The sequence below is a fragment of the Rhipicephalus microplus genome, chromosome X, assembly GCF_043290135.1.
Source record: "Rhipicephalus microplus isolate Deutch F79 chromosome X, USDA_Rmic, whole genome shotgun sequence".
Taxonomy (NCBI): domain Eukaryota; kingdom Metazoa; phylum Arthropoda; class Arachnida; order Ixodida; family Ixodidae; genus Rhipicephalus; species Rhipicephalus microplus.
The window spans coordinates 267,149,932-267,164,446 of record NC_134710.1 but is presented as its reverse complement, the minus strand read 5'-3'; the positions used below and the strand labels follow the sequence as shown (position 1 = coordinate 267,164,446).

At 50.0% G+C, this 14,515-nt stretch overlaps 1 protein-coding gene across 1 annotated transcript in view; it reads right to left on the bottom strand.

Moving 5' to 3' along the window:
* The window catches only part of ftz-f1 (ftz transcription factor 1), a 301,960-nt gene that overhangs the window by 127,028 nt on the left and 160,417 nt on the right, over nucleotides 1-14,515 (bottom strand). Inside the window, exon 2 of the mRNA XM_037414080.2 lies at nucleotides 9,400-9,711. Coding sequence (XP_037269977.2) covers nucleotides 9,400-9,711 — 312 coding nt within the window. The remainder of the gene's footprint in view (nucleotides 1-9,399; nucleotides 9,712-14,515) is intronic.

Below are 14,515 nucleotides of genomic sequence, written 5' to 3'. Positions count from 1 at the left end.
AGCCGGGAAAGTCGACGAGCTATTAATGGGCACAACACAACCATCGCTGGCGAAGTGCAGCCACAACAACGACGCGGACAAAAATAATATTAATAGAAAAAACGGAGGATAAAGAATCGAAGAAACAAAGCAAGTGACCCCACGCGGCTACGGCGTCCTGCTGCCGTCGCAGGTTTGTCGGGCATTTCGTACGTGGCATTCATGATTACGAAAAACTGGGGTGTCATAACGTCGCATCGTCAGCTCCTCTTTCTTTGACAGCGCCGCTTTTCTTTTATACCTTCCTCAAATCAGCGTGGTACTTCCGGCGAAAAAAAAAGAGGGGCGATGTAGACAGTGTTAACATGGCACACACACATAATTCACGCAGGCACACTAATGAAACGGACACGTGCTGCACTCGTGTTACGTTCTGCCACTTGCATTGCATGTTCCCCAAATAGACGAAGCAATAAAGAAATAGCACACATGTAGCGTGTTAATATTTCTAGGCCAAGTTGTTTGTATCAATCAAGACCCAAACACAGCAAGAGGTCGCTAAATTCACTGCGCAGCTGTGGACACGACGCGCCGCAATACCTTCGCAGAAGTGTTAGCAACATCGCCTATTATTCCGAATACTGTCGACCCTAAACGGAGGAAGAGAGAGGCACAATGGCGCTCCGGATAACCGCGGCAGCCGACCCGTCCCCGTACGCCCCGACAGTTGACATTTCACTTTTGCGGGGACGATGAGGCGGCGATTAATGAACGCTGCCTGGCGAAATGGGGGTCGCCGGCGGAGCGGACAACGAAGTCGGTCGGGCCGAGCAATCCGGGCCACCGAACGGGACCAGCGCCAAGGGACCCGCTACCAAGTTCAAGAGTGGAGAACAGCCGTCTCGCGGAAGAAGGCCGCCCGGTGTGTGCTGCACTCGGCCGCGCGAAAGAGCCGGCCGGGAAAGGAACGCCGCCGGAAGGCTCTCCCTCCTCGCCGCTCCTTTGCTGCACTGCTCGGGCCACCTGTCAGCGCCAGAGTAACTGGACCGAACCCCGTCCTCATATGCAAGTTGCCAAGTCGTGGCTGGCAATAGAAGAACGCCAAGAGTGATTTAAAAAAAAGCAAGATATGGAGTATCAAGAGCTGCGCCCCAATTTAGCGAGTAAATATTTGTGCCTCAATTGAAGCGCTGCATGGGCAAGTGGGAAAGTGTCTTCTGGAAGTGCCCCAACAGCAATTTGTACGCACACCTCATCATCGTATCAACCCGCAGCGGTGGTCTATTGGTTATGGGGCTCAATTGCTGACCCACAGGTCGCGGGTTCCGGGCGCATTTCCGATGCATGCGATAATGTTCGAGGCCCGCGCACTTAAATTTAGGCGCACGTTGAACAACCCCAAATGGTCGAAATTTCCGGAGCCCTCCACTACGGCGTCACTCATAATCATCTGGTGGTTTTGGGACGTTAAGCCCCAACAGCTATTATTATTACCTCATCGTATGAATGCACGCATACATTTTCTCATACATACAATTGGCCTTCACAAACAAAAGCCTGACGGCATGTTCGACAGGAAGCGTACTTTATACCTACAGAGTTACAAGCTGGAAGGCGGGCGGTGTGATTGACGAGCTCGTGCTGTTTCTCGTGTTGAGGGTCCGAGGGGCAGCATCCTGGTCCGCGACTCGCTCGCATTTCGTATACCTTTACTACACGGCACTCGGGAGACCAATCACTGCGGCTATGAACGCACAAGTGATGTCGCTACGCCGATTCTATGAATCACCTCACATACACGAATTCTCTTCGGAAACGATGATGCAATCAGTCAAAGTCAGGCGGCTTCAACAGAACATGCGGCAAACAGCAACCTTCCAAACTTCACTGTACAAATTTCAAAACACGAATCTTCAAACAGTGCTCAGCTTGATGTGTGCACACTGTAACGAATGCAATAATTGCGTTTACAAACGAAATTGGAAGCCACATTTAGGAAACAATCTCTTTCACTTCGCTCTTTCTGGCTCTTCTTCGTCGGTTAATCGGACGCCATTTTGTCATTGTAATAAGCAACTCGATGCCACTGAAGAATGAGCATAATAGGTAGATGAAATTCGTCATGAAGGAATAGTAGTGACGCATGCTCATTCGGTTCAATTCGTTTGTATTCTGTGGGCTGTACTATGGAACTCAAACCACCAACGCGTTCAAGTTAATTAAGTCGCACACGTGACAGTGCACCTGCGTAAGTAGGGAGGGTAGAAATGAAGGCAGATGTAAGGTTACCATGCTGGACGGTTACGACAACATGTCGAACGAAGCATCGCGAAGTGCAGCACAGTTGGGCGAGACAACTTTGTAGGTGGTCAGGAACGCGCCCCGGTGCGTCACCGCACTACAGCGCGACGGCCATACAGTTATTAAATGTGCCCCGCTGATTGAATAAAACACCCCAAGGCAGCGCTACGACGATACTGAATTCATTTGTCGAACAAGAAGAATGCTTCTAGCGAACCATGTTTGAAGCTTTCAAAAAACTTGAGCAGCCAGACGACACCGCGGCTCCGGGTGCAAAGTAAGCGATGCTTCTTGTTCGACCAACGGTGCAACATTGACGCACATGGTAGTGAACGGTACAATGCATATCAATTGCGAAAATTGCAGGTTTACAACGAATACTGCAAGATTAAGCCACTGAAAAAGTGGTAAGGAACCATTGCGATGCTGTAATACTTATATTTCAGTTTACAACTGCCTCTCCCATGTCCTCCGCATACCTTGTTTACAGATTTGGGGCTGCACAATCAACAGTTTAAAATCGTGTCATAATGTTACGGGGCCACGAGTAATCAAACTTTGCGTGTGTTTTTTTTCGGTTCAGCTGAGGTTGACCACTAATCATCGGAATCTGTTGTTGCAGATCATTAGGTATTCACACAGCTGCCGCTGCGGGTATACGAGTCTGGCTCTACAAATTAACTGAGCGTATGTGATACTCAGAACGAAATCACAGACAGCGCTGCCAAAGTTAAGAACGACTCCAACCCCCCCCCCCCCGCCCCCCCTCCAAACAATCCAGTGTAACGTAATGCCAACGAATTGTCTCCATGCATACTGCTGCCACGTTCCCGAGAAGATCCCCTCGGCGACATCTAGAGCTTCGGCTCTCGCATCGAAGGCGGGAGAGAGGCGACGTCATAGCAGGAGGAGGTCCTCGAGCTGTGTGGCCGCCAGCAAACCGCCATCTCGACACACGCGTCGGTGAGTGACAGGCCGCGAGTTTTCTTCGCCCTCAAGGGCCGCGCCTCGGGCGCGTGCACAGAGGACACACACGGGGGACGCAGCTGGCTCGGCCAGCGGAGAGGGCGAAAAGACAACCTGTTTCTCGGCTGGTGGTTACGCAAGCGCGGGCATTGCAGCAGTTCGCCGCTGCTCCAGCAAGCCAAGTGGAAACGCGCGCACGGGAACAAAACGAGTCCGCTCGCGAGGACGACAAGGGGAGCGGAACCGCGCGGGCTTTGGAGACGAAAGACAAGAGAGCGATCTCGAAAACGAGATGGTTCGGTACGCACGGAGGCACGACGCTGTAAGGACCGCCAAAACCAAGTTGGCCGCGACGGCGTTCCTTCAGCCACCGGAAATTGCGCCTGAAGAAAACCACCCCTAAATAAGCGCCGAAGTAAGGGCAGTGCTGACGAGCGCGAGGCACAAAATGACGCGGGTCAGGCCACGCTGCTCGCCACAGTGGCCCGCGGCAATGGGGCTAAATAAATCGAAGCCTGTCTCCTTCCCCGCGAAGTGGTCTCTCTGGACTCCGAACACACGGATCGCATTCACTTGCGTTTTTTTCCACGTGGAGAAAATAAGTCTGAATATAGAAAAACAAACAATCGTAAATTAGTTCCATGCGCCCGCTTCGAAAAGACGACGCCTACAGTGCTTGCCGCGTGGGCACCACTTCTCTAAATGGTCCGGACATACTGAGCATGCAGAGTTTTGTTTCCCCTCGCATGACGAAACCAGCAGTTCAAGCTGGCGTGTATATTGATATACCGCAGCCCCTTTCAACGAGGGGCCTGGCGCCAATCACGATAAATCGCTTCGTGAAAGAGTCCATATGCCAGTTTCGAAGATCTGCAGAGATGATCGGCGCGTCAGAGCTGCAAGCAAGAAAGCGAAAGCCACCGGCTTTTACCAAAAGGCTATACCAAAAACAAAATAATCGAAGAAGTTACCAGTGGATGAGGGGAGATTTCCGGACTAGAACTCTCAGTGTCTATACTCGCCTGTGGAGGAGTGAGAGAGACTGTTCGATACCATGGTTCACGCTTGACAAGCGAAAGGTGGGGGTTCAACTAGGACAAGTCCCGTCATAAAGGCGACAGCTCGGCCCTGTGGCGCACCATTTAGCACGGCCTCGCTGAAAAACCGTTACGGAGCCAGTGACAGCGGTGGTTTGCCGCGCAACTTGATCTGCGACAACAGAGTTTTGAGACACGGTGGACCGAAACGGTTTAGGAGCACCTGATAAACCGCATTCGGTATACTGCGCAGAATCTTCTGTATGCATGGTGGATAGGGTACGTTTACATTGGTCCTAATACTACTTCGTTTTCTCTAAATTACCTGAGTTTCGGTAATATGCAAACGAAACACTTCGCGATGTCAGTGAAGTGACGTCTGTGTCAGCCGCGTTCCTGAAGCCGTTCTGCATAAGCTTCAACAATTGACGCACTCTTATGACAGCGAAATAATATGACGTTGCGTCACGTTGCTGTACAAGTTACACACGAAGCAATAAGTGATGATTGCGAATCGCATTACCATTAATGAGAAACTTATGTACCTAAGCTGCAATGACGTTCACTCATACAATTACTGAGATGCCCGCTGTGTTAAATGCATGCCTGAGAATTACTGACTGATCAAGACAGCTACAAGAACCGCTATCCCTTGTGCCCCGTTTTACCGAACAAGAAAGACTCCGTATTTTCATTTCGATGAATAAGAAAAGGAAGACATCACGATGCCCTCTAACCATACTATGTATAATCACATGCGGTGAAGAACAAATAAAGAGAGAGAGAGAGAGAGAGAAGTAAGATGGGAAATTAGCAACGGAGGCTTAACAGTACACCTCCTTCTAAATTAAGGATCTCAATTGTACATAAATTCTAGGGGCTAAGACACTGGGCTACTGACCCGCAGGTCGCGGGATCGAATCCCGGCTGCGTGGGTTGCATTTTCGATGGAGGCGAAAGTGCTGTAGGCCCGTGTGCTCAGATTTGGGTGCTCATTAAAGAACCCCAGGTGGTCGAAATTTCCGGAGCCCTCAACTACAGCGTCTCTCATATGTTGGTTTTGGGACGTTAAACCAGACATAACAATCAATCAACTGTACATAAATTCAGCACACCACATACAAACGAGGACGCAATGATCGGATTACTGACGTTACTTTAAAATAGTAATTGCTGGTGGTTTCCGCCCCAGAACCAGATGCTACTTTAGACGACCTCACTCCTATAGAAGAGCGTCCGTCTATTCGCGCACTTCCGACACTGCACGGTAACAACTACACCCACAATGGCGGATAGACGCAAATAAAGCGTTCGTCCTTGCCCAGCCGCCACTATGCACCAAGTTTATTGTTTTCATGTTGCTTGTTCACCCACTGTAGCTTCACTATCCCTATCGTTTTAGCAAATACAACATTACGGGCAGAATGCCTTACTTTCGCACGGGCAACGGTCATGCAGTGTAGAGCGGTTTTATCATTACTTGCCATAAAAGTGTGGTTTTGAGTGTTCTGGCTCCCCGCGTCAAAGGCTAAAAAATATAACGTCACCTAATTATTCGACAACAGCAAGCAGCTAGTGCGCAATAACGGCACTGGCTGAATGATTCAGCCCAGCATCGAATCTCAACGACCATCACTCCAATGAACGGATTCTTGATTTGATGTGCCTTTGGCCTTTGAAAAGCGGGGACGTGGCGCCAGTCATTTTTTCTCAAATTTCGCAACGATTTGGTATGTGCCTTTCATGGGCAACACTATAAAGGCGCACTATCAGTATGAGCAGCAGGAGGTGTGCGCATTGTACGCAATGACCCAAAAATAGACCGACGACGCCGGAGCCCTGGTTTTGAGCACTAGATGGCGACACAGAGCGCGCTCGCTTCCTGAGGGGACGGCAGCCGACATTAAAGGAACCAACAACTGCCTATAACATGAAATGAGCTGACTGCACGGATGGAAAGATTGTCCCTTATAGTGACTCAAACCAACCCTGCTTTTCTCGCGACAAGTGGATTTTTACTTTTTCATTGGAAATCGCGAAAAATGGCCTGTGGCGTCTCTGGTGGCAAAAACATAAACTACCATTAAGGCCCTGTCACGTGACCATGCGTTAATATACACGGTCAAGAATTTATTGATCAGTACTGAAATATTGTTTGATTCTTTACAGCAAATGTAATATTTTATAAAAGTAGACGCAGAAGCTTGCGTTAGCAGTACGCATTAAAGTGGCGCTGCCTTTCTGTTTTTGATTACTCGGCTTGGCAACGCGGTAGAAATGCAGGGAAGCTCGCCACACCGTCTCACTGTAACAGCTTGTTATTTTCAAAAATAGCTGTAAAGTGCAGAATAAACGTGATTACGCTTAGTCCAGGAAATGCTGCGATATACGAACAATGACACCATGCATAAGCCACCAGAAAGGCTATACCGGCATCGCTGTCAATACTCAGCGTTGCCAGATGAAAAGGCACTACCGCGTTCAGAGCCTTTCAGATCGAAAAATACTGAATATAAAATGACTACGAGCTCTTGGGATTAATTACTGCAGCTACGATCACTACAAAGGGTAAGCTTCCCGTCACGCAGGAAAAAAACTGGATCGAAGAAAGTTAGTTGGCGGTCCCTTTAACACCTAATGCCACGGTGCTGCTAATGGGAAACTTTATTTTTCGCAAGTGCCTAATTTATTATATTTTATTTACATACACCCAGAACTGAGTCACACATTCGTGCTCGCTTGTTACGCTAAACCATCTAAATAGTATACAGCTCAAGAGAAAGAAAAAAAAAAACGCTCTTCCAGGCCAAGGCGATGTGAACATCTTGGCGGTGGCTAGTACAGGCGAGGACACAAGGAACACCGAACATATGCGCTCTTCCAGAGTATTAGCTTGAAGTGGCGAAAGAAGTAATCTCAATAACTAACAACAAGTTTGTTTTTCTTTTCCTCTTTTGACGTCTAGTCCACTTCGCATTACAATCACTTACCTTTGACCAGGTATCTACTACGAAGGCGAATAGTTTTTACTTTGGCTCTGGAAATTTACCTTCAAGAATGATAGCCAGCTTAGCCTTCAAACCAATATGACGAATGCTTACCCAATAACGTATAGAGCTTGACATCTGGGTTGCCGGCCGAACAGAGAAGTTGAGCGCTAAAGCCAGCACTTAAAAACTAATGTGTCAATTTCATGCTTTCTGGCTCAGATATAAACTTCCACAATCCGTCCACTGGTTCCTTAGTACGCCTCAAAGATCGCGCCCAAGTAGACAGTTATAACGACCTATTCACTACTACTCGGCTCTGTGTACTCGTGCGTAAGCATGCTATACAGGCTATAAGCACGCCAAGCGGACAATGCTTTCTCATACTTTAGGCTTTTCCGACCTCCCCAAATACATTCGCGTGCATCGAATCGACTCCACACTTCTCTTCACAGGACCACCTAACTTAGCAGACTTAAAGCGATCGATAATGTGGCGATTCCGCGAATGTGACAACGTGTAAGCATGCGCAGCATCCCTCCATCTATACAACACTCGCAGAGGCTCATCGGGCGAACTAAATTCGCCGGCGGCCACTAAACGACGTGGGGACGAGAGGTGCAGCAGCACTGCGGGGCGTACAACGGAGCAGCGGGTCTGCCGATAAGGCGTCGGCCTCGCTCCGCGAACACGTGGCCCCGGCCTGCTGCCGCCGAACACCTGGCCGCTAACTATCCGCCCAGTGCATGCCTCGAGGCGGGATTAGAATAAAATTGCCGCGTAAGGCATAGGCGAATGAAAGCCGTACATCCACTTGGCAGTTACGGTAGCAAATGAAATGATATTCGCACCGCGGGAAGATGAACAAAAATGCGCGTGGAATTTTTTTTTCTTTCTTTTGGTCAAACCACTACCACTGACTCAAGCAGCGACGATAGATGAGGTAGATCTCATATCGACGATTTGATTTTTTTTTTTTGCCTCCACTTAGATGTTAGATTAGGTCCATGAGTAGCCGCTGATGTGGGTCATTTCATTCTTAACTAATCGGCGGTCGAAGGAAATCTGATGACGGTGCCCCGACTGACTGTAGTACTTACTGGCCAGATATCGTGGGATTATTGAGATCGAAGAACAGCTCGTTCTGCATCACTCAGCCGCTTTTAGCCAATGAGTCAGACGCAGCAACGGAGTGGCAGAACGAGCCAAACGCCTTCGAACGCAAGCGAAAAATTGCGAATGTCACTCAGCTACACGTTTTGTCCCCTACATAGAATGGAACTAGAAGGCCCAGTCCCTGCAAGGCTATCACACTGCGAAGCACCCGGGAGACCGGCACCGCCCGACACTTGCGACCCTTGGGTCCGTAGCAAATCGCACAGTAAAAACGAAGAGCCCCCGGAAGTGGGTCAAGGGAGGGACGAAAAGAGGCCACGTCCGCGCTCAGGTCGCGCCAAGAGGGGCTCTGGGCCCGAGCCCTGGGCAGTTGGAGGGAGCGATCGATGGGTGCAAACGAGGGAAAGCGAAACACTGCGCGCCAGCGCCCTCTGCATCCCCGCGCCGCCAGGTTTGAACAGCGGAGACAGCACACATGCGTGCGCGCAAACCAAGAACAGCGCAGTAGGTGCTACGAGGCGCGCAGCTAGCGCGACTAACTACCATTTGGAACTTTAACAAAAAGAGCTACCGAAGGAAGGGCGGGATAGTAGCAGCGGCAAGTGCGTTGTAGTGTGCTGATATGCATAAATTAGTAAAGACGAGGTATTCTATCGGGACCTATAACGAGGAGAGCGTCGTTTACAAGTGCGCCGAACCTTGTGCAAATGTCTAAAACATCTCACTAGGCCATTCTGTTGCCGGCAACCCAGAGGAATTTCCTTTGGCCACAAGGCGCCTTCGTGATTTGCCAGTGGCAAGTAAAGCATGAGGACGGCAGGTGCGCTGACTAAGCACGGAGGCCAGCGCGAAACTGGTTTCCTCCGGCGTGGGCTCTGCCGTCATGCGACGACAGGCCGCGAAGCACACATAGCGAATCTCAGCCGGTCGTGGCGCGCAAACGCACGGCCGCTCCTGGCGACCATGAGCAACGCGCTACGGCGGCAGATCCGCGGCAAGAGGTTCAGACTCACCTTCGAGTTTCATGCCGACGTCGAGGCACTTCTGGAAGCGACAGAAGGGGCATCGCTTGCGCTGCGATTTGTCAATGTGGCAGCTGCGATCAGCCACGCATGTGTAAACTTTTTTGTTCTGCACAGTGCGTTTGAAGAAGCCCTTGCACGATTCGCACGTGAGAAGACCGTAGTGGTAGCCGGACACCTTGTCGCCACACACGGGGCACAGTTCCTCGATGCCCTCCTTGGTGTCTGGAGCATCCGGGTAGCCATCGGCGGCTCCGTGCTGCGGCGGCTGGGGCGGCGGGCCCGAGGAGCTCAGCACGGCGCCTGGAGTGGAGTAGAAGAAGGGAGAGCCGTCCATGAACGGGGACATCATTTTGACGGCGGGCGGGTCGCGAGATCGCGAAAATAATCCAAAGCAGTGGGCGGCGGTCGCGCCCGCAAATCCCGGACACAACTAACGGGAACTGGCGCGCACGGGACGATCTCGCCGCAGCGCGGGTCAGCCACCCGGCAGGAGGCGCATGGCAGCCGAAGAAGCGCGCACACAATCGTCACGAACGCGCGTCTGCGAGGACGACTCAAGCACGAGTGGCAGAACGCCGGCGCACTTGACGCAGTAGTTCTCCGACGGATGAGGGAGGGGGCACCACAAAGTTGCGCACGGGCGGGACGACGAGCGACGCACAGCCGGTCGGGCCGCGGCGGCAAACGATAGTGAATGCCGCGCAGCAGTCAACAAGTAGCACGCAGCGAGAGGAACCACGGCGACCGGAAAGCGAGGGAAAGAAAACCACGCACGGGAGGAGGGGGGGCGATGAAAAAGAAAAGCGCTAGCAGGCGGCCTGGGGGCAAACAAAAAAGAACGCCGGAGAAACAAGTAGAGAGAAGAAAAGAGCGCGGTGACCTACTAAGCGGCAGCCAATGGGCGGCCGCGGCGCGTTGGAGAGCGCGCGGGCGAGGAGGGTCGCCGCGCGCGCACCGAGGAGGAGAGCAGCAGCCCCGCGAGTCTGGGCCACTGGGACGCGGAAGTGGAGCAAGGTCGCGCGCGGAAAAAACTTTCACTGGCGGCGGCGGCGGCGCGCTTCCGATCTCCACAGGAGGGGTCGTCTCCCACTGCACTTTCACCGCCGTGTTTGTTTGGGTCCGAATGCGGCTCCTCCAGGAAGTGTCTGCTGCCTCGCATGCACTATGGCGCCGGAAACAAAGCGCCAGCAGCTGCGCGACGGACATCTGCGGCGACGTCCTACTGCAAGGTCACACATTGAATCAAGAAATTTATCAACACGGGTATCCCTCTCAAACGCTTCTGCTTTACGGCAGATGGCCACGCGCCGCGTTCGGACAGAACGAAAGCCGTCGTGGTGCGTTCATTGCGCCAGCCGAAACTTTCTCAAAACTAAGGGCTCTCTCACGACAAACAAGGCAGCACGCGGTTCCGCACCGCCGCTGCCCACGCGCCAAGGGTGGAAAAAGCAAGGATCTTTTTAAACATGCACGCCTAGATCTGTAAAGAATCACTTCATCCAAGCCCGCACATAGGCGCTTCAATACTGATTCGGTCTCGGTCTATATAACTACAGAATGAACACGCCCAGCTAAATCACTTTCATTTAACGATGACAAGCACATTCGTACATCAAACACATTTTACTCTCCGGCCACACATCGACCACACCGTTTCTTCTTCTCTCTCTCTTCCTCTTGTTCCACGATAGCGGAGGCGACATAACTTACTCGAACGTTAATAAAATATTTTGTCGCTTTTACATCTGACGTCAAAGAGGAATGGATTACACGGAAAGAAAGCTCTTTTCTTCAGCAGCCTGAGAACTTCGGGCGAACAAAGCGGCCTCTACAGGTCTTTTTTTTTTTCGTGACCTGTTAGGTCTTTTAAAAATTATGCATCCACAAATCAAGAATTTTCTTCGCGCTGCTTGCCATCGACCTGCCCAGGCTGGTCGATTGATCAGAACTTGTACGTGCAGCACAAGTATAGAGTGAAAATTTTTTCGTGAAGCTCAAACTGGCAGGTATTGAAAAGGCTATTAATAATACATTACTCAAAAGTACAAGTAATTGGAAGCTCCCAACTACGTTAATATGAATATAATTGAATATATAACAAATGATAACACATTGTGAATTCGCATCTCACCGGAAGCAAGTTGTTGTGTTGTCCACCTTCATTTCCAGTTGCACTTATAATTAACACCATAAATTATCTTTCCCTCAGTTCATAGGCTGCGATACATCTTGTCTTCCTATGTTTGTGGCTAACAGTATTGTTGTTTACAAAAAAATGCTGAGCTTTTACGTGCCGAAACCATGATATGATTATAAGGTAAACCATATGGTGGAGGCACTGGCGATACACTTTTCTTTTAAACAACTTAAATTGCACCTAAATAGAAGCCCACGAGTGCTTTTGCATTTTGTCTCCGTCGAAATGCGGCCACCGTGGCTAAGAATCGAGCCCGCGTTCTCGAGCTGAACAGCTACGCGCCTCAGCCACTCATACCACGACGAGTAACACTGTCACTTCCTAACGACGCAAATAAACTATGAATAAAATTAAAGGCGACGTCGGATACATTCTCTCAAGCAGAATGGACGGAGAAAAGCCGCATACAGGCTATTGCTGTCTGCTATCGCGAGATTTCGGTGAACGTATCACTTCTTTTTTTTTTTTAATGAACAATGAGACAATGAATAAAGATACGAATAGTAGGTAATCTATCTTTATCCACGCGGAACGATAAAAACAACGAAAGTTTACGGCGTATACATGTACTGTCATGCACATCGGTCTTACAAGATGACGAACACTTAGAAGAGTGGCCGTCTGTTTTATGAAACTGCCAGCCAATAGAAATTCACCACAATGAGAAAATACGTGTCAATTTGTAAAAAGATTAGCTTTGACGAAATCATGCTACTCGGCTCATTAAACCGACCCTAAATATTACACGACACGCCATTAATGCCGCGTGTTTCGAGAAAACGTGTCCGAAAACCCTGCGAATAACGAATTTGAGGAGACAGGCGGCCAGACGTCAAATGGAAGAGAACCGAAGCCTTTTTTTTTGTATATTTGTAGTTTAGATTTTTTTCTGGGTGAAGGGGCCAGTCAAGCTGTGAAATGCAGCTTTTTTCCCTTCGCACCAAACCACGTATACATTGTATTTTCGTGCACTTGTCACGTGGTTGAATAAACTCAAACTCAAACTTTCCGGCGAAGAGTCCACGACCGCTTTGAGAAACTTTTAAAAAGGGACCAAAATTAATCTTTGCACAGAAATGAAAATCGCCAGCGAAATCGAAAGCGTATAAGGCCGACTAACGCAACTGCCACACTCTTCGAAACATCCAGAATGGAGCGAGCACCGTAATAATGTTTATTTCTCATCTATACATTTCATGAAGCATAGCTGAAGTAAAAAATTGCTCTCCGAAAGAGGCAGCTTTTTTTAATCCAGGATAATTAACACCACTGTTATCGTTGACTGAAATAAAGACGCCATTTTGGCAACCTGCGCGGATTGTAAGCTTCCCTCTCGGCCGCTTCGGTTTCGCCGGTCAATTCGGTTCAATTTCAGCACTCCGCCATTACGCCGTTACGCATCCCGAGAATCTCAATTAAGACGGTAATAGGCTCTTCACAGTAGGGACTTCAATATTTTCATCCGACTTCACTGCCAATACCTTCAAATTAAGATTTAATTATCTTATTACTAATAACTATGGCTGGGTCCCCCTTCCGGGTATCAATATAGTGCTTCGCACTATGCAGCTCTCTGGTCATATCTTCCCTAGGGTAGAGGTAATCAGAGTACTTGGAATGCTTATAGAGGCGAATGGCACAAATGGACAGACCATAAACAAGCTCACAGCTAATACGGGAAGCATGATTAGGCTTAGGGTCTCCAACTCTAAGAGGTGGATGCAGCTGGGTATACACAACACGTTGGAAGAGATCATCGAGGCACAGCATACGGCTCAGATGGCCAGGCTCTCCTCCTCGGTTGCATGAAGGAGCATCCTGACAATCCTAGGGTATAGTGCAGTAGAAGGGAAACGTATATAGTCAGTCTCTCACTAAGAGGCGAAGGGCCAACATTATGGTCGCTCCGTTCCCCCGCAACGTACATCCGCAGCTCAACGCGAACAGGCGGAAGGCCAGAGGTCAAGCACTGCTCAAGAGTGTTCGCGCAAACCCGGAGTCTGCATGCTTCGTAGACGCGGCGCAATACGGTCGAACAGCCAACTTCTCGGTCGTTGCAGTTGACCACGCAGGCTTTGTTATTCACACTATCAGGAACACCACTCCCGCTAAAGCTGAACAGGTAGCCATAGCTCTCGCTCTCCTTGACGACACCCGGCAACACATCTATACAGACTCACGAGTGGCAGTGCGAGCCTTTGCATCTGGATCGTTATCGACTGAAGTAGCTCGCATCTTAGGTAATAGGGATATTTCTGAACACGCCATAATTTTGTTTCCGGCTCACCTCGGATCACATCCGGGCTCCATGGCAAACCTACATGATATCACCCACGCCCAAGCACGCGACCTTACCGTGCTGGGCAGCCTGCGGGACCTTCAGACTCCAACATAACGGCCTTTAGGGATGTTCTCCTCGCTTTCAACGAGGTGACCAAACATTATCAGTTGGACAGAAGAATCTTCTCCCTTTCTCATATGCAACTTTGTAGGGCCCAGGCATCTACCTTCCCCATGTTTCAACACAAGTCGTGCCCCAGTCTTCGTTCCCACAGTATGTTTATTGAAAGCATTGGTGGTGGTAGTGGTTAGAAGATGAGAAAAGGCATCCAACATGCCCAGATTGTGGCGCCATATCTACGTGAGAACGCATGCTCTAGCAGTGCCCCTCATCACGCGATTCTCGGCACATGACCAAAGAGGAATGGAGCTCTGCGCTCAGAACTTGCACATCAACTCTGTACTGTCCAGAGGTACCACGACGCGGCCGTGGGGCTCGGCCTACCGGTTCCGACGTGGGAGCTGCTCTACCTCATTGAGATAGTGTTCCCTAGCACCTCAATAATGTTATCTCTCTCCCCCCCTCTCTCTTTCTCTCTCTCTCTCTCTCCCTGCCTGCCTGCCTGC